General features: G+C 49.4%; 1 protein-coding gene across 1 annotated transcript in view; it reads left to right on the plus strand.

Annotated features, from left to right (window-relative positions):
- The window catches only part of Ntn1 (netrin 1), a 180653-nt gene that overhangs the window by 106179 nt on the left and 53481 nt on the right, over positions 1 to 20993 (plus strand). The window contains exon 3 of the mRNA XM_013347425.2: positions 13459 to 13647. Within this exon, the coding sequence (XP_013202879.2) occupies positions 13459 to 13647 (189 nt within the window). The remainder of the gene's footprint in view (positions 1 to 13458; positions 13648 to 20993) is intronic.

Here is a 20993-nt window from a genome sequence, read left to right on the forward strand (position 1 = left end):
TCTAACTTCTGAGCAAAAATATTCACTGGGCCAGACCAGCCGCAAGTCTGCAACAGTCTCTCACCCCCGAGGCCCAGAGATGATCTGTTTGAAGGTTTTACCTCCTCTCCGGATCGGGAACCTCCTATATCTTGTACCTCTACTCGAATGTCTCCAGGCATGGCTTTGTTCCTCACTTCCAGGGGTGGCCCATTCCAGCTCCCTTGATCAGCTGGAATCTGCTGTCCCCTGTCATTCTGTCTGCGTGGTGGGTCACCCACATTCTCTTCCAGGACATAATTTTTAATTAAAGTCTTTAATTATAATCCCATAAGCCCTTTACTGATCTCTAAATAAATTTTACCTACCGATTTGATTAAAATAACGAGATCCAGAATTGGGACTCAGATTTTTGATGAGTCCCCTCATGAAGCATGCTGATGAAAAGCTCTTTGTTACTTATTTTGAGCCACTTAGGTCACACTTGCTTTTGTCCACCCTGCCCGTGCATAAGAGGTAGATCTTTGCGTGCGAAGTTAAGGCATTCTGGGGAGTAAGCTTCCTGGGTACCTGGGTGAGGTAGAGTGGCATGCTCGTTTTCTCTGTATCACGCAGTGGGGACACTGTCCAATGGCCAGTGCCTTCCCTTTTCTTATACATCTCCATATGGTCTTAAGGGGTCACAAGATGCACCAGACAAGTGGCACTTGCTTTAATCCAGCTTTTGGGAGGCAGAGGCAGAGTCAGGCAGATCTTTGTGAATTCAAGGTCAGTCTGGTTTGTGTAGTGAGTTCCAGGACGGCCAGGGCTTTGTTGTGAGACCCTGTTTTGAAAATAAACAAACAAGCAAACAAAAAGAGGTTGTAGGATTTCTGTTTTGTTTCAGCAGTGGGTCATGTGTGCAGGGAAGGGCAAGTTGGCGCAGATCAAACAAACACTACAGAACCAGACAACCCTTTAATTTCTTTAAAGCCCAGTGGGACAGCCTCATTCTGTGGGGCCCCTTTAACTTATGAGACTCACCAGTGCTAAGACCAGTAGAGTCGCCTTTGAAAAAACTGCCATGTGGATGAAACCACACAAGAGGCAAAGGTTGGGCTTATGAGAGTAGGGGGTGTGCTGGGGATAGGGAATTGCCATGCAAGCCTTGGGATGTATGATACTAAACATCTCTTCCTGCCATTCGTGTTGGAGTAGGCATCCCGTGCAGTCCTTGCCGGGTGAAATCTAGCAGCTCTGGTTGTCAAATGAATTTGGAGAATGAGTGTTGGCAGAGAATGGCTCACCGAAACCCTGCCTCCGTCGTGGTCAGGGGACCTGTGGAGATGAGGCTCTTGGCTGTGTGTCATGTGGAGTCCCTGTAGCCGTGTAGGCTGACTCGTCTCTCGAGCTCGAAACCCAAGTCAGAGTCAGCCAGAAGGTTGTGCAGCTAGCTGGTCATGTAGAGAGGGACGCGGCTTCTGGAAGCTGCGGTGAAAGGAGGGCCACATCCCTGCCATTGTGCATCCTCCCCATTGGTATAGAACAGAGGAGCTGCAAGTCATTAAGCCCTCAACCGATGCCAGCCTCCCCCATCACTACTGGAGTCTCGCATGTGCCAGCCTTGGTGATGGGACCCATTACAGATGGGAAATGACTCCAGGGAGCTGGGAGCCAGGCTTGGCCCGTTCCCCTGGCAAGTCAGCTCTCATACGTCCAGCGCATGGAGCCTGTGCACCACCTAGTCTAGGGAAAGCGATTGGAAGGAAGCCCCCATGCTGCAAGCAGGCATCTGGCAGGGCATATGAGTCACAAGGCAGAGGATTTCATGGCAGTGCCTTCCCCTCCAGGGGAGGGGGTGAGATTTTCTCAGACAATCGCCTTTGCGTTGAATATTATCTATCTGCCTTTAGGAAGGATTCCAGTAGCCAGGAGGCGGGTTATCAAGCTCAGGATCATGCAACTCTTCCCATGCAGGTGGTCTGGTGAGTGCCCTGGACTAGTTAGGTAAAGAGTTAGCCATTGCTAACTGTTGCCAGGTCCTTGGCAAAGTCTCTGCCACCTTCTCCCCATCTCTCCCATAAGAGGGTAAGCTAGGGAACCTTGGAAGGCCACTCCTCTCCCAAGCTCTGTGTTGTCGTGGGGGAACATCCCCTTTCCTGTTTGGCTGACAGAGCTCCGTCATGAGTGGAAGTGGACTAAGACATTTCTGCTGTAAGTTACTCTCTGAACCTCTGTTTAAAATAAACGTTTTCGGATGCTTTGTCATCCTGGTGTGTGTCTGTACACCAGGTGTGTGCACCACCTACTGCCCACAGAGACTAGAAGAGGGTGTTGGGTCCCCTGGAACAGGAGTTACAGATTGCTGTGTGGGTGCTGGGAATTGAACCTGGGTCCTTTTCACCACGGATCCACTTTCCAGTTCCCTGGACCTCCGTTTTGAAACCTTTTTTTTTTTTTAATGCCCTCGAGAATAATGGGCTTTGCATCTCTTCAGAAACGGGCAGCTGTGGAAGGTTCCAGAACAGGGTGGTGACACATTGAGAGGAATGTTTGAAGAGAGATTTGGAGTGAAGGATTGCTTGGAGGTGGGGAAGGACTAGAATTGGGAATGGGACATAGTGGGCCAAGGATGACCTCCCTGGGGGGAGGTGACAGGGCAGATGGAGGCCCACCCTCCAGCTGTTGGAGCCTGGCTCTGGAGAGGGCGGATCTGAGGAGGGCTGCAGACGGAGAATTGATGGCTGCTCAGGGCTTACCCAGACCTCAGCCTTTCCTCCACAGAGAGGACTGGGGAGGAGGGTGTTTGTGCAGGGCAAAGCCTGAGTGGTCCTGCACAGGGAAGGCCTGGGCCGGTTAGGAGAGGGTCATTTCAAAGCCTTAGGGGAAGGCGGAGCAGCCAAAAAAGGGCAGGGGAAAGAAAAGGCTAAGATGTTTACAGAGAAAAGGAGTCAGTGGAAAAAATGACGGCGAGGTCAAGTAGATTTGGGAGATGGCCCTGCAGTCAACAGAGGGGAGGGGACAGTGGCCTTGCACAGAGGGGAGAGTGAGCCTCTAAGCCTTGGCTGTACTCTCAGGTTGTTCCGACTCCAGGGCCTTCATACTGCCGGTGGCCCTGGCCCCAGCTTTGAAATGTCCTTTGCTGCTGCCCATTCACAGGGACTCTGTTCACTGGAGGGTCTCCCTGTCTGGTGGGAGCTGTTTCTGCTCACAGAGGGAGACGGGGCTGGCCAGACTTCAAGTTGTCTGTCTTGACCCCAGGCCTTTCTCCAGATGCCCAGAGGCTGGGCTGGGTGGGGGCCCAGGCTTTCTTGGCAGCTTCTTTGTCTGCCTGTGGACAAAGGGGCCGAACCTTTCCCAAGCCCCACAGGTGTGAAGAACTTGTGACTGTAGTGTTTGCTTGGCCCTATTAGTGGCCTGAAGGACTGTTGACAGAGGTTCGCTTTGTGATCAGACTTGGCTAAAGCTCCCTAAGCCCTCAACAAACACTGGCCACTTATCTGAGAGACTTTATCAGAAACCATCTAAGCCGGTCTTTGGCAGGCAGGCCTCCCTGGCCGCCTCACTCAGGACCCTGCATTTCCAAAGCACTTCCCACATTGTTTTCCCGTTTCTCCTACCACCCACAGTATCCCTGCTATCAGAATGGAGCCTTGGTAAGTAAGGAAGAGGCAGTCAGATTTTATTTTCAAATTGGAACCTTAGGATAAAGGACTCTTTGAGCCTGTCCTCCAAGAGGATGCTCTGAGAGAGGAAAGGGGCTACTTTGGGATAATTTGGCTTCAGGAGTTTCTGGGTTCATAAGAGTGGAACCCTATTCACTTTGGGCTCTTTAGTCTTCTGTTAGAACCCTTCAGCCTGCTCCAGCCTCAGAGGATCCTACAGCGCCCCCCCCATGATTGTGTGTCTGTCTGTGTGTCTGTCTGTCTCTCTGTCTGTATGGTGTTTCCCACTATGCCATGGGCTACATTTAACCACTTGTGGTAGAAGGCACTGTGAATACACATGTATTACTCTTCCTGTGTCTGTAGATTTGTAATAACTAATAGTAAGACAGCTATCGTAGCAACAGACCATAACAAATGTTTTGCGTCTGTGCTCTTAAAATACCTTAGCACTGAGCCTTCCCCATCTCAGTGGTGTGGGAGGCTGTAAGCAGAGTGGCCCCGGTGCTGTGAAGTATGGTTGACCCGAAGGGCCATATCTGCTCAGGTGATCCAGGTCACTGACCTGGGCTGGGAAAGCTCCAGGCAGTGGAATCATTCCCTTTGCTGTTTGTCAAAATACGTTCCTTGGCCCAGGACCCTGATGAGCGGCCCCCATGCTCTCCCTCCCTGGAAGACCCAAGCATTTGCCATTCCCATTCACCACACCCTACCCTGCCAAGACTGGCCACCTCTACCTGCAGGACCCCTCCTGAGAGCCATAGTCTTAACCCTGATCTGCCTGCGCCTTCCCCTTCCCCGTTGCTTGCTCTGTCCAGCCTGACCTAACTACTCCCAGAGGCCTCACTGCTTCCCGAGATGCCTCTGTCCTGATCTCACAGGTGGGTTCCCATGTCTGCTGATGGCAGTCTTCAAGTCTGTACTGAGGTATAGTAAGATGCATTTCCAGACATTTAGGGGCAAGGGGGGAAAAGTCCACTATACAGAGGAAGGGTCAGACTGAATGAGTTCATTTTTCAGAAGAGAACATACAGGCTCAGAGGGGCCAAGTGGGTAAAGAGCCTTTCACTTGGTTCCCTCACTCTTAGTGATGGTGAATGACTGCATGCAGTGTGGCTTTTCAAATATATGTAAGGTATGGTCCCATGTATCCTGCCCCTCTGTGAGCCCCAGGACCTGAGGTCTTGGGCATTCTTTTCCTCCTCTTTTTCCACATTTTCAGCTCTCTTCCCATGAGCCCTGGGGTAGCCTTGAGACATTATTCTACACTCCTTAAATTGAAAACCACAACTAGAGAGACAGAGGAGGTGCTCCTGTCTTGCGAGAGGGGAAGGGAGGTAGGGTTAATCAGGTCCCACCGAGGAGTTCTGTCCATATCTGCAGAGTGAAATGAATGGATGATCATGCCAGGCGGGGTAAGTGGGGGGTGTCATCACAGCCCCCTCTCTGGCCTTAAGGTGCCTTACCTTGCCTCTCCCATTCTCTAGGATCCCCAAGCACTGCATAGCCTGGGCTCTGTCCTGCCCGCTGTGGAAGGGCGTGTTGCCTGATTCTTCATTTCGGTAAATGAGTTCCCCCAGTCCTGTATGAGGACCATGTTTGCCAATGGTTTTATTAAGTTGAAATTGAGAAGAGGCAGCTTCAGTGATCGGATGCTCAAGAACCTTGACTGGCACCAGGCTCCTCCTGTGTCATGTCCCCTTCTCTTGGTGGTTGCCCGTGCCCTCGAGTTTACATTGACTGGTCTCCACTGCACTGTCTCTGGCCATTTGGCACCTCTGGGTACAATCTATAAGTCTTGCATTAGTAGTGGGCCTCAAGCTGAGGCAGCAGAGACAACGGGATTAACTGACTACATCTGGGTATCTCTGGAGGCTCTGTCCTGCTCACTGTCGTATCCCAGTTCCTTGTGGAGCTCCTGACTTATAGAAGCCTTCGGTGTTTGTTGACCGCTGGTACGCCTTCAACCATACTTCCCCGTTATAAAGCAACACCTGGAATCTGCGGTATAAATGGATCATCCATCAGGGTTACCTTCATCTAGCTTACCTTTAAACACAATTGCCATGAGGTACCAGAGCCCTTGAGCCCATCTTACCTCCGCCTCTTCTCCAAAGAGAAGCCTTTGAGAATTCAGCTCAGCACCATCCCCAGGTGCAGACAGGAGCCAGGTGTGTGCAGCCACGGTTGCACAGCTGGGTCTTTTTAGGAGTTTCCACAAACTAGACTCCAAAGACACTGTGGGAGGAATGGTTACAATTAATAAACAAGGGACAGACAATTTCCAAGTAAATAGTGTACCAAATAGAGTAGCAAGGTCATAAATAAAAGAAAATAGGAGTAGCCTCCAACTCTTAAAAATAGCTCTCAAATATTTTTATGACTTTGCGGCAATTATTTAAGAAGTATTTTTTGTTGTTTTTGCCTTGTTTTGTTTTAATGAAGCTAGAGCCCTGTCCACTGCCTCCTCACGGGTCACCTGCTGGAAGCACCAACCTCACCTTGCTGCAAGGCACTTTCTCCATAGGGTGGGTGACAGTCCAACTGGGTTCTTCTCCAATTGGTTCCATCGGGTAGCACAAGTCCACAGGCCGAAAGCAGCCGTGTGACCTGGAAGTTTGTCATACATCTCTCCGAAGGAGCTGGGGCTGTTGCTCAGTCTGTAGAGTAAGTGCTTGTTGAGCATGCAGGCAGCTCTGGGTCCTGTCCCCAGCAGTGTATAAACAGTGTACGGTGGCCAGCATCAACCTGTAATTCTAAAAGAGGGGGCAGGAGTATCAGAAGGTGGAGGACGTCCTTGGCTGCCTCGTGCGTTTGAGGCCAGCTTGGGCTAAACAAGACTGCCTGGGGAGGGGTGAGGAAGAAGGGGACAGACACACTTCTAGACCTTGGCATAGTGGGGCATGCCTGTAATCCTCCCACTTGCAGGGGTTGAAGCAAGAGGATCACCACAAGTTCAAGGCCATTCTGGGCTATATAGTCATACTATGACTCAGAGAAAGAGAAGCCCCTGAGTGAATCCCCAGCTGGACTGATAAATGCAGGTGCAGTGGGAACAGTAAGGGTAGAGCATCCCGGCCCATCTCTGGGTCTCCTTTCAGGCCCTGTCCTCTCTATCTGGTCCCAGATGGACCCAGCAAGATGGCTATCTTCTGACTGTCTGTCCCAGGAGCTCTACCCATAGCTGAGAGATCCCAGGTCTTCCATGGACCTGTCTCCCCTCTGGGAATAGACAGCAGGAGGCAGGACTCTCTTACTTGCTTCCAGACCTCCTAAAATCAAGCCAGAGTAGGCTTCTTTTTCTTTACATGGTACCCCCAGAAACAGTGAGGGAAACCGGAAGTGCTGACCATGTTCGAGTGATACAGATGCTTCGCAGTGTGCCTCCGAGGGATCAGAGAGCTCAGGGTTGGGGACCAGTTTCTTTCACAGAGAATACCTAGTCTGGTGGTGGCTCACGACCTTTAATCCCTGCACTCTGTGAGTTCAAGGTCAGCCTGGTGCGTAGTGAGTTACGGGACAGCCCGAGCTGAACTACATAGTGAGACCCTACCTCAAAAACAAAAACAAACAAAGAAAGAAAGCACCGGCCTGCAGATGGTGTTTTGCAGGTTATTTTTGCCAGTCCAGAGGTAGATATGTAAATCCAGAATTCTGCTACCGATTGTATAAAGACCACAGGCAAGTTTCTCGAAAGAACTGCTCCATAGAGGAAGGATGAAATGAAGCCAACGGCCTACTCATCCGTCTATCTGTAGCATGAATAATAAAAACCCAGAGATAGATATTAGGGTTCAATTTGAAAACCAGAAAAGCAAAGCAGCCAAACTGCTAGAGAAGTCTTACCTCTACCAAGACTGGGTGACTACAGACTAACCAGACAGCCTCTCTCTCCTCCCATTTTGTATTCCCTCTAGTGCTGAGATTAAAGGTATAGACCACCACCGCCTGGATTTATTTCTCCATTGATCCTTTGTAGCCCAGGGTGGCCTTGAACTCACAGAGATCCATCTGACTCTGTCTCCCAAATCCCGGGATTAAAGTATGTGTCACCATTGCCTGACCTCTAGCTTTAGCTTTGCCCCTGGTCTTCAGGCAGGATTTATTTATCAAAATGAAAATAATATACCACTACAACATCTCCCTCCCTCCCTCCCTCTCTCCCTCCCTCCCTCCCTCTCTCCCTCCTTCCTTTTTTCCTTCCCTCTCTCCAATCATCCATTCTCATGTTCCTGTGTGATAGGAGGACAGAGAAGGGGCTCTGGGTCCAACACCAGAGCTTCTAAACAGGCCCATGGCCCAATGGCCTTCCTGTTTTCACAGACAAGCCAGAACCATGTGAGTTTTGGAGAGTCACAATATGCGTTAACAATGCTTTCTGGACCTGGAATAATCTTAGTAGGCGTGTGGCTTAGTTTATCAGGTGTTTGGGGAGAGAATCAATACACCTATGTTTTCATAAACTCATCAAATAGCTGAGACTCAGTTCTCTGTGTTCAGAGTCCTAGGAAGAGTCTATAGGGTATAGATGAAGGGTCTTTTCACTAAAGTACTGAAGTCTATTTAAATGGAATTAAATTGTCTAATCAAAGTACAAAGATGAGTTTAAATGAATTCAGAGCAAGAATGCTGGAAAATTACAGGACTATGCCTTCAGGATGAGGGCCAGACAGCAGATCCTCTTGGTCCTATCTATCTACTTTCCTGTGTGCCTGCCCATTCATATACCCATTCAATTAGCCACCCCATCCACCAACCCACCCCGTCCTACATCCTTTCCGTTCATCTAGTTCATCCACCAATCCATCTCACTCATCCATCCCATGGGTCCATCCATCAACCATTTCATCTATCTCCCCACCTCCCCCATCCATCTTCTCCATCCATCCATCTCCTCACCAATCAGTTAATCCACCCGCCCATACCAATTCCTTATCCATCCATGCACCTTCTCTCTTGAGTGTTTGCTTTCTCTTAGCTGTACAATAAAAATGTAATCAAGGCTTGCTGTGGGCTAGCAGATCAAACCTTCTCCTTGTCCCCAGTGAAGCAACAAAGTTGATTAAGAACATCTGTCCCACTCGATCAATGTGAACTCTGATGTGTGTGCTCCTCTGTCTGACCATTTCCTCCGTTAAGGGAGGAGTCCCTTGGGCAGTGTGTACATCCCCTGCCTCTGTATCTCATGCAGCTAGTGTTTGTGTGTGTGTGTGTGTTGAATAGAGTTCCGCTGCAGGTGTCGAGGGGCTGGGTAAGTTCAGGTTGACACGAGAGATGAATGAAAAGACTTAAAGTTGGAAGTTAAGGACTCAGAGGATGTTTGGGTCGGGGAGGCAAACAGGAGTTGGCTCTTGGTCCGCTTTCTCTTTCTGTCAGGTTCCTGGTTGGAGGGGTGGAGTTGGGGATTCATTGCTCTTCTTACCCCTCCCTGCTTCTCCTCGGGAACTTGAGATACAGCCATGGGAGACAAATGTAGCTTATCTGAACATGCTAGCTAGCGGGGACATAGCTGAGTCTCTACGAGAGATGGGGGATCCCTAGATAAACTACCAAGTCTTACCAGTGGGGCAGGGCTCCTTGATCTGGGCCAGACTGGTCCCCCAGGAGGGTCTCAGCTTCCCCCTCCCCTGTCTCTCCTGAGTTGACCTCTGTTCTCACAAGGCTGCCCTTTTCCTTCCCACCGTGAAATCTGATAATGAAACTAATACCCAATATTTTTGCCTGGGAGAGAAGCAGGAGATAAACAGGAAGGCACGAGGGATTAGGTTGTCTCTCGGAGGCAAGGCCTGCGGTTGGTGGGAGTTGGGTGACACCTCTTTGTGGACCTGAGGGATCCAGATGTGAGCCACTTTGCCCAATGCATTTTTCCATTTGTGTAGAGAAAATAAAACAAAGAGAAAAGAAAACAAGCTGTAAAATACTTTGCAGAAGTCCAAGCATGGGCAATTATCACTTGATGTTCCCTGACAGCCCAAGGAGGGGCAGGGGCTGCTTTTTGATGTTGGCCTCCGAGTTTTCTTTTGTATTAGCAGTTGTTTGGAAAGAACCTTTTGTTGGTGTAAGCTGTGCATAGAAGGAGATTCTAGCTTGAGTTTTCCAAAGGGGGGTAAAAAAAAAGGCAGCCTCACACTCCCAGAGGACTGTTGGATGCTGGGCAGCTAGAGCCTTCTTTACAGAGGGGACACAGGGGTGTGTCTGCTTCCACGAAGGACCAAAAGATGCTGTGATGAGACCTATGTGCAGAGGACACCTAAGAGCAAGGCCCTGGGGATCCTGGCAGATTCCTAGCCCTGGGCAGGGACACCAGGTCTTGGGGGTTCTGTTCTTGCAGGAATGATCCAAGCTCTGGTCTGTGGTTCAGGCTCAGCTGTTCTGTATGGTGATGCTGGAGTAGTCTAGCATCAGGACAACCTAACTGCTCCAGGCCAGGACTCTCCTCACTGACTTCTCAGTGCTGGGCTGGCTGGTTGGTCACTGCACATCTCTGAGTAAGTCCTGTCCCTTGTCTAGTTGAGTGAGTCCACGGAGGCAGTGGCTGTGACAGTCCTCCATGTAGAGAGTGGAAGGAGATGCAGCTTCTGTGTGCTCTGTTGAACTCATCACTTGAGGACACCTGCGCAGGGACACTCCAGTTCTTGGGACTCAGGTTTGTTCTCGAGTCCAAACGGTCTTCTATCTGCTTCTACCTTCAGGATAGGTGCTATCTTGACACCTCCATGAAAGCCGACCTTGTCAGCTGAGTGACTACGGGGCACATGATTTGGGGACTGACTCTTGGAAGAATATTCAAGGAAGCTTATGACACCAGAGAACAAAATCAAAGTGGCAGTTGTAAAGAAATAAAATATTCACAAGTAAAAATAGCATCCAAATAAGAAACCAGTAAAAACATTTACAGCTTACATAGTGGAGAAGGCCAGTGTTTTAAGCCAGCCATAGAGAGAGGAAAATTGGGCCATGGCCTGAGCAGGCAAGGCGTGCACGAAGATGGAAATGGAGACACAAGAAGATGTACCCCCGTCTTCTGTAATCATAGACACCGGGTGGGTGGGTGTCATGTGTGGGTCTTTTCTCCAGACAGTTTGCAAACTTTTTTTTTCAAATGCTGATACCAAATGTGTATTGTTATTCCTTTCAAGGGTGTGGTGAAATAAGAGTTGTCACTTCCTGCTAGTGAGAGGCAAAGCCAGTTCAGCCTTTCTTGAGGGCAACTTGGCATTTTCGATCAAATGTTAAAAATACGGAAAATCAAAGCTTATCTCAGAATTCCGCCTTGAGGAATGTGCTGTCCATCAGGAGATGTGCACGTTCTAAGGTGGCTCCAGATTGCTTGCCCAGCGTGTCCATCTCTCACGAAAGATCCATGGTGTTATACACTCTAAGAACCACGCAATCTTTAAAGATCATATTGGGTCATATTCTACCTAAAAATTGTCCATTCTGAAAAAGAGGCTTCAAAGCTGGATGCAGATAGGTATGACCTATATTTCTAGATAATAAGAAATGGTCCCATGGCTGGGCCCAATAGAAAGCCGCTGTGGTCACAGTGGTTCATGGAAACAGGAGAGAACTTTTCCCTTTTTGCTTTTGTTTATAAGTGTATGGTTTTAAGCATTATAGTTTTTCTTAGTTATAATAAAAAGGAAATTAGATATAAATCTTTAAATTCACCAAGATAAGATAGATAATAGAGTATTTTCTCTAATTTTGCACAATATCAATGGAATAGGTATTGTAATTGTAATTCTTACTTGATAACTGTTTTGTTGTATGTAATTTTACTATGCTAAAGTTAAATATTTTTGATTAGACAGAAAAGGGGAAGTGCTGTGGGATAATTCTTCTGTACACTGTGAATATGTATTGCTGTCATTGATTAATAAAGAAGTTGCTTTGGCCTATAACAAGGCAGAATAAGGCTAGGCAGGGAAGCCAAACTGAAAATACAGAGAGGAGAAGGGTGGAGTCGGGGAGACATGAGCCAGCTGCCCAAGAAGCAAGATGCCAGAGGACTGGTAAAGCCGCAGCCATGTGGCAGTACATAGATTGATAGAAATGGGTTATTTTAAATGTAAGAGCTAGTTATTAATAACCCTGAGTATAGGCCAAACATTCTGTAATTAATATAAGCTTTTGTATCTTTATTCGGGCCCAGGTGGTTGGGACAAAAGAAAAGCCCCGCCTCCATTCATACATCATTTCCTCAGAAATTCCATAAACGTGTGTGGAACACAGCCTAAAAACAGGACAGTGTGAATGTGATTAAAGTTTGCCATACACATCTATGAAAATGCCATGACGATGCTCGCGATTTTGTATGATTGATATATGCTTTAAAAAAAAAAAGTAGAGTAAGATCAGGTGTGGTTGGCTTACAGCTGACAGTGTTCTAGAGTTTGAAGCCCAGAGAAAAGCTGGTGGGGGGGGGCGTGACCCTAGTGTGAGGTAAAAGGATAGTCATCCTTTAGGGGACATGCTGGGGGCCTCTGCCAAGCAAGAGCTAGAGGTGAACTTGGAAGTGACATTGAAGTCACACCTCCTGGATGACAACACGGCTGCAGCCTTGAAGAAGGGTCGACATAGGGGACAGGAATACTTGCTGGCCTTGGACAAGGAGGGGTACCCCCACACTTGGCATGGTCTAGAAATTGACCAGAGCTCAGAATAAATGAAACAGGAGAAGCTAGGGAGTGAGCTGAGGCTGGGGAGTGAGTAAGCCTGACCTATGAAGAGCCTCCAAGACTATGCTAAATGATTTTGACTTCTTCCTTATGGACACCACCCTCAGGTTGGTGCTTAGAAAAACCCAGCTTTGGTCACAGTCGTCTCTATGAAATGATCCCAGCACTCCCTGAGGGCACAGAAATTCCATCATGGAATCCATTCCGTAAAGTGGCATCGTGTTTGCACACACACATCTTCCTATGTCTGTGTAAAATCCCTCATTCGAGTGCGTCTCTAGATATGTTATACTGCCCAGTAAAATCTAAATGTTATGTCAGTAAATACAATGTCATTTTTAGGGATTAATGGCAAGGAAAATAGTGCCTTTCTGTATAGATGCAGTTCTCCCCAGATATTTTTGATCCACATGGTTGGTTGAATCTTGCAGATACAGGCTGATGGAGGCAGAATGGAGAGTAAGGAGCAAATGAGGGGGAGGTGCCTCTGGAAACCCCAGACTTGGAGCTGGAAGTGAGGGTTTGCAGGGTCATGGGCAAAGAGGTAGTGTGAGAAGCAGGCGTTAGGTCCTAAGGGCATCGCGGCAGGTGGATGGCAGGGTGAGAGGTACTCACTTCCGAGCTAGAGCACAGACCGGGTAAGTGGAAAGAAAACTGGCGGGGGGGGGGGGGTAGAGAAGAAAGCTGGACGTCTTCTGTGGTTTTGGATGGTGGGAAGGAGAGGGGGAGTTGGCAAAGGAATGGGAGAAAGGAGGTGTAAGTGAGGGTAGAGGTGGAAGCCAGGGCGTTTGGTATGGTCTGTTCCCACTGAGGGACTTAAACACATTTATTTCTCCCAGTTCTGGAGGTGGCAAGTCCAAGATCCAAGATCATGGTATGGGCAGGACTTTAACACACGGATTTCAGGGGGCCTCAGCCTGGGTGCTGTGAAGTGCCCGATCAGTGTTTATGCGTGCAGGACTTTAACACACGGATTTCAGGAGGCCTCAGCCTGGGTGCTGTGAAGTGCCCGATCAGTGTTTATGCATGCAGCGAAGGAGCTAAGGAAAGGATCCCAGAGTGTGTGACTTTCCGCTGGGATGGACCACTCTCTCCCCAGGGTGTCGGTCTTCCTCTCCCCTTGCACTGATGGCTTCTGTCTGTTTCTCCTGCAGCCTGCAACTGCAACCTCCATGCTCGGCGCTGCAGATTCAATATGGAGCTCTACAAGCTGTCAGGACGCAAGAGCGGGGGCGTCTGTCTCAACTGCCGCCACAACACTGCAGGCCGACACTGCCACTACTGCAAGGAGGGTTTCTACCGCGACATGGGCAAGCCCATCACCCACCGGAAGGCTTGCAAAGGTAGGTGACCTTGGGGGTCAGGGAACAGGGATTTTTTTTTAGGGATGCTAGGCTCCCTCTCTTCCCCTTCTCCCTTTCTATTTCTTTCTTTTTTCTTTTTTTTTTTTACTAGTTCCTTTACAAAGCAGAGTAGACTAAGGTGTGGGCGCTCCCCTCCCCCCGTTTCTGTCAAGGCCTTCCTGGTATTTGGAGGTGTAAGCCAAAACAACTGGGCAGTGGAGACACAGCTCAAAGAAGAAAGTAGAAGGTGCAATCCTTCCGAGGGTGCAGGGCTGGGCTCCCGACACTTCCCCCTTTGCCTCCCTCCTTCTCAGCACAGGTGTGCTGCATACCAGAGGAAAGAGAGCCGTGGTTCACCAGGCTTACAGTCGGGGACAAAGGACTCTCTTTTCCCGGCCCCTCACAGAGGCTCTTCTCTGGATGTGTGTGCGCGCGCTGCCTCCTGTCCCACCCCCATCTCACACACAGACACACGCACACACAGTCGAGGTGAGGCTGGCAGTTTCAGGATCGGGGTCTCAGAAGGAACCTTTAATCCATCTGTAAATAACTTCACTCTTCAGGACCCTCCCCACCCCCCAAAAAGTATTAAAAGGAGACAGGCAACTATTTTTGTTCGCCGAAGCAAGCACTGATGTTTTAACTTTCTGCTGTTTGTTTTTCTCTCACCAACAAAAATGAAGCAAGCAATGGTCAGATGACTCAGAGGGGCTGATGAAATGCCAGGGAGCTGAATGAGGTGGGAGGGAAAAGTAGCCCCCCCATTAGCTTTGGGGAATTCCAGAGACTAAGAATTTCTTACTCCAGTATTGGGGTCTGGGGCCAGAGCATGTCTGAGCATGGCTTCTCAAGATTTTTACATCCAAGGGCTCCTGGAAGGCAGTGGGCGTTTAGGGATCCTGACTCAGGAGGGTGCAAAGCCATGGTAGATATAGCTGGAGTGAGGCACTGCAGTGGACGACCCTTTCTGGATGCTGCTAGCCTCTGAATGAAGCAGAGGTGTTGTCTTCAGACTCCAGATGTTGGTCACCTATATACAGGCTGACTATAAAACTCAAGGATATGGGGTTCCTTGTGTAAAGATGATAAGGAATTTCAGAATGACAATGGCAGAGCTTCAACCAGGTGTGTGCCCTCCTGAGCATGGAGCCACCTCTGCATGTACAGAATACTTCCATGTACAAAAACTGGCTTTGCCGACTCTTCCCTCTGAGAGAGAACTCCTGGATTCCACACGTACAAATGAGTAAGGTGTGTCTCAAGATGCAGACGGGCTCTCATGCCATGTCTGTGGCCATCGGCTACCTTTGATGGTTGCCAAGAGAATTTGAGCATAAAGGTGGCGGGGCTATTTCCAAGTCAGAGAGACAAAAGATTTGGGAGAGAATGCTCCAGGAAACTGAGGATGGGCGGGTGGCCCAGACAGTGAGGCCCAAGGAAGTTCTACACTGTCAGGAAGGTATGAGCAGGGTAAAGCTAGAGAGACAGTTTAGAGTCTTCAGAAAACAGAGTTGAAGATACCCAACTCCTTTGCCTATATCCAAAGTGTCTGTTGTCTCTTTTGTAGAAGAAATGGAAGCCAGGATCTTGTAAACAATTGGCTGACACACATTTATTAGTCATTTAACCAGGGGCAACCACTTCAGCAGGCAGTCCTGTGCTGGAGAACAAGAAGACCCATGTTCTCTGAGAGGAAGGATGCAGGCTACTTCCCGCCCTGCTGGTTTTTCCTATTGGGGCAGAGATGCTCATCTTTCTTTGCCAGCTGGGTACAGACAGATGGGGGTGCTGCTATTCTGTGACTTCAGATGCTGGGGCCAGCCTAAGTGGCTGTCTTCAGTTGTAGCCATGTCCCCAGCATTGGTGGGAACCCAGAAATAACTTGGGGGACAGAGGAATCAAGGATAGATGCTGGACTAGAAGATGTGTGCTTCTGAGTCTCTTGGTCAAAGACCCACCTCTCTGCCACCGCTTGGGACCCTTCTGCCTGTCCTCTAGGGCCACGTGGCTTCAGCAATGGTTCTTTGCAGGCAAGCTTGTTGGCTCCAATCTTGTGTTCTTTTGACAGCCTGTGCTCCGGACATCCAGAATATGGGTAACATTCTGTCTCTCACCCTAGCCTTTAAGAGTGCCCCCCGGGGAGCCCCATCCTAGGCCCTCACAGGAAGGCTCTACTTCTTTGCTTTACCCTAATTTCACAGAGGAATTGGGACAACTGGCCCTCAACTCCCAAGCTGGCTCTAGAATGGCCGTGGGGCCCTCTTTACCCCCTGACTTCTCAGGGCCTGGGAGGGGCCCGGGCAGGGGGCCGAGGCCACCCATACACTGCTGGTGATTGGCTGGCTCAAGACCTTGTTCAGTGTCGAGCAGGGGTGGACCCAGACAAGAACAGCTTGGAGCAAGGGCATTTGATTCCAAGCATTACTCTGCAGTCTCCCCATTTGGGAAGTTTCATAGCAACAAATTTGTTGGGGTCTTTCTCCCCTCCCCTAGCTTAGGAGCAAACCGGGACTGGCAGGGTTGGTGCATACAAAGGGCCGTAGTAAACATGTCCAGGGAACAGGCCGCTGCACTCTTGGCTATTCAGGGCAATTTCACAGCGCTGGGCCAGCCTCATTATGGTGCGGGCTGTTGTCCTATACAAAGTCAGATGAGATGAATTTCTCCCCTTTCTCTGCGAAATGGTTTGTGAATGATACTCGTCCTGGGATCTGTCAAAAGATAGGAGTTTTTGTTTACCATTTGACTTCTTTATGGACTGCGGAGGCACTTTCTTTCTATAGCCTCCAAAGAGGACGTTGCTATTTAACCATCTCAGCCATGCCTCCATTGATAACAATATTAATTTATCATTTTCCCGAACCATCTGTGATGGATAAAGACATTCCAGGAGGCTCCCGTGAACCGAATTGTGATGAGAATTAAGAAATTAACCACCACATCTAGCTTCCCCGTCACAAAGGGGCCCTCGTTCCATGTCACTGAGCAGCAGCCTGTTCTTCCCGCTCGTTGCCCTGCCCCCTTCACTTCTGCACTGAATGTGGCTGAAAGAAGGGCTGCTAAGGAGGTGCCCGGGCCTTAGGAAGATGCAATCATTAGCAGGGCAGGAGCAGGAGACAGCAGCGCTCACCAGCTCTGCAGTGCATCCCTTTTTGTCTTCCTGCAGCTCTGCCAAGGGTTGGGGGAGGGGGAGAAGTGAGCACCCCACTCCAGCCCCCTCTGGCTTCTTGGGGCCACTGTGTGGAACTGTCCCAGTCACACCTCTCCCCCGCCCGCCCCACCCCACCCCATCCCCAGTTGTACCCAGTAAAAATTTCTTTCGAATTTTTTACTTTCCCTTCCTGGTATCATGAGCGTATTTTCCCCGACTTGTCATTCTAGGTTGTGTGTGAGGATTACCTGGGATGTTGCAAAATGCTGCTTAGGTCCCACCCCAGAGATTCTGGTTTAATTAATGGGCTCAGATGAGAGGTAGGCACCTGCCTTGGAAAAGCTCCCCAAAGCTGAATGAGAGCTGCTGGGGTGGTGGGGGTTGGGGTGTAAGGAATAAAGATGGCAGGTTGCTGTTGGGGTGGGTTCAGGAAAGTCTCCAGGGGTGGAGACTAAGCCCTACAGCCAACTCCTTTGAGGGGAGAGTTTACTAATTGATGAATTGAAATATTTTAAAGACTTTTGACGAAAACTTGGAGCGGGCACTAAAATTCTTTTCATTCGAAATCTTCCTGGGTGAGGCAGTGGCGTCATTTGTGTGCGCATGTGTGCAGATTTAAGTCCCTCCCACACCCCTCTTCCTGATGCCCCGGCCATTTCCACTCACCCATAAAAGCCTCTGGTGTATACTCTTCCACTTTTGGGGTCCCTTGTGACAGGTCCATTTTCTGTCATAATTTGGGTGGTTCGGGGAGAGGCAAGAAGGTAACTGCTGCTGTCCATGGCGGCTCCAGCTTTGAAAACAGAGAGCCCCATCTCCAGATGGCCTCCTGTTTGCAGTGAGAGGAAGTCAGGAGAGAAGATGCCAAAAGCTTACCTCAGTGTGGCCCCACTGCCATAGCTTTGCTGTGCTGTCTTAGGGGTGGGGAGGAATCAAAGCTGCATCTTCAGGAATGGCTCCTGTCTACAATGCATTGGGCCATCTCATGGCACCTTAAATCCCAGTCATTTACATGTGGATATTAAGAGAATGTGGCATTACCTTCAGGTTTCTGGCTTAACATTCCATATTCCATCTGCCATTCTTCAGGAGTCCAAACTCTTTCCTCTCCCTGATGCAACAGAGGTCATTTTTTTCCAATGATTTATTTATTTTTGTTTTGCCTGCATGTATGTCTGTGTATGAGTGTTGGACCCTGGAGTTACAGACAGTTGTGAGCTGCCATGTGGTTGCCAGGAATTGAACCCAGGTCCTCCGAAAGGGCAGTCAGTGCTCTTAACCACTGAACCATCTCTGTATAGCTGTGTGTTTGTGATTAGGAAACGTCAAGAAATAAGGTAGGGTGATTTTGCTCAGAAGTCTTTAGAAATGGCAAGTGTCCTTGGTCCTGTGGCACACCGTCACCACTGTGGGGAAACAGCACTCCTCAGCCCAGCGCTGGAGCCAGCTCCCTGGGAATCGTTGCTAGCTCTGCCTTCTTGGGTGTACCCCTCTGGCCTATTCTCACTCTTGGACTCCACATGGACATTCCAGGGGTCCCCAGTGCTTGAATAGAAAGAACCCTGATCTTTGAGTTCCCTAAGTTCATGGTTCTTCTGGGCATGGTAGACAAGGTGTTGAGGATATCTGACTTGGGAAGCAGTCTCTCCTTGGGGCTTCTGCTGCAGGACACCAGGTAGACCTAGCGTACAGGCTCCGGCTCAGGCTCCTGGTCAGGGCTCAGGTTCTGCTTCTGGGTTAGGTGTGCTTCACAGCCTCGGCTTTCCTATCTGGAGCTGGGCAGAATGCTTTCCGCTCCCTCTTAGAATCGTGGTATGGATTAAATGCAGTGCTCTATGCTGGCATACATGCCCTCTGCACACGCTACCCGCTGTGATTATTTGAATAGCTCGTGGAAAACAGAGGCACCGGAGCCCTCGCAGCCATTAGTGGGCACACAGAACAGGGGGCACGCCTTGCTTAGTCCTCCTGCTGTTTGCTTCCTGTGGTTATTTGTTTTGGTGACCCAGTGGATTTCATTAGGGTTGCTTATAGGGTCCAGGATGAGGGATACTTACAGGAGCCTGGGTCCTTACCAGTGGCTATACCACTGAAGAAAATCTCTCTCCCTTCCCCAATGACCATTATTTTTTATAGCTACTCATGGAGGGATGAGCCTTGTGAGTCCCTCCCCCTAGCCATTACCTATATGTCTTAGGAAGAGGGTGTTCAAGGGGCCCTTCTTCTCCCAATGATGGGATGTTAGTGGGCCCAGTCTTGGGTTTTGAGCCGTTAATCACTGCTGTGGGATCGAAAGTGCAATAGCAATGCCACATTCCAAAGACAGGACTCTATCTCACCGCGTTCCGTCCTCCAGCCCTTAGATTCCTTCTGCCCCATCTGTGATCCCTGAGTCATGGGAAGGGTGGTAGAGAAATCCCATTCATGCCTGAGAATGTAACCGTTCTTACTCTCGGCTCTTAGACCAGATATGAGTCTCTGCCATTCTTCCTACCAACTGCAAAAAAAGGTTTTCTCTGACCAAAGCTGACTAACTTGTGGGTATAAATATAATTATTTACGTGGTGATTTGACGGGCATCTCATGTCCATTTAAGGCTTACTTAGCTCCTACGTAACACTTGGTAACTGCCGTCACTGAAAGGACTCACTCAACACCTGTTAGATTCTGTGGCCCATCCCCACAGGACAGGGGGCTAGGGATTTGCCCCAGTACTGTCGTGCACTGTCCATAAAGGATTTGCATGCTTCGGAAGCAGAAATGATGAATGAGCCGAGTGGTGGAGATGTGCCCAGCAGCTGCTTGTGGAGGCTCAGCGCAAAGCAGGGGACAGCTGTATACAGCCAAAAATGGCGAAAGCACCACTCACAAGAGTAGGCTGCATCTAAGGACTGCCTCACCATCCTGCTGTACCCCTACTAGGTCAGGTGCTTGGGTGGGACCAAGTTCTCAGGTCCTTCCCAGTCCAAGCCCATGTGTACAACTTTCAGCAACTGTGGCACTCTGGGAACATGCTAAGGACATGGCTCTTTCCTCCTCAGCTGTAGAACAGTTGCAGGGAGACTACAGCTCACTAGATCACAGCGGCTCACATAATCCAGTTTAGAATTATGGGCCCCCCTCCCCCTACTCTTCCTGCTGTCTACACCTTGATCTGAAGTGTCAGAGGAAAGGCAAGGCCGTACAACCTAAAACTTTGATTTTTCCTTGCCTTGTTAGCAACTGTTGTGGGCGAGGAAGACCTGGCTTGGAGGAGGTTGACACAGACAGCTGACGTGAAGGCTGGGGATTATCTGTGGATATCCACAGTCGGCTCCCCATGCCCCATTAGCACCCGGAGATCGTGGCTTTTGCGTTTGCCGTGACCCAGGGTGTGAGGGATTGGCATTGCCTCTCTGCCTCATCCTTCCCTCCAGATGCACAGGACAGATGAGATGATCTTTCCCCAGAGGAGAAGGCAGCAGATTGAGCCCTGACTCACGTTGCTGTCTGACAGTGAGATCATTTGTTCATTGAGTCTGTGAGTGTTTGTGGAGGGCCTGGCTGTTCTGTGGGACTTCCTACAGGTGGGAGGTCAGCAACAATGGAAAAGAGTAAAAGAAGCTAGTTATGGAATGAGGCGAGGGCCATGGGAGAAAAAAACAGCTGGAAGAGAAAGTCACCAGGAAGTCCCTGAGGACGGGACATTTGAGAGGAGACCTGAGATGTGAGGAGAAAGCACAAAGCCAGGAAACAGCAGAGGGCTTGGTAGGCCCTTGGTCTGAAGGGAAGGAAGAGCGTGCAGGGCAGGGCCATCTTGCTGGCATCTGGAGAGGAGCAGATTCTGTCCCCAAAGTATGAGAGGTCAGTGCAAGACCAAGGGCAAGAGTCACTTGGGATCTGCTTGCATTTACAGAAGCTCCTTCTAAAAGATAAGCCACAGTGGAGAGACAGCACTCACGTGGTCCATATCCCACCAAGGGTGTTGTTCCAGGGTGGAAGGAACTCTCGGAAAGCTCAATGACAAGAAGGCAAATGATCCAATTAAAAATGGGCAAAATATTTGAACAGACACTTTCTCAAGGATGGACAGATGGCACATAAACACAGGAAACATTAGCTGACGTTGGGGGAATGCAAATTAAAATCACAATGAGACCTCCCTCATTGAAAATAAAAAATATTATAGCCACTTAACAATCCCATATGCTTAGCC

The sequence above is a fragment of the Microtus ochrogaster genome, chromosome 7 (assembly GCF_000317375.1).
Source record: "Microtus ochrogaster isolate Prairie Vole_2 chromosome 7, MicOch1.0, whole genome shotgun sequence".
Taxonomy (NCBI): domain Eukaryota; kingdom Metazoa; phylum Chordata; class Mammalia; order Rodentia; family Cricetidae; genus Microtus; species Microtus ochrogaster.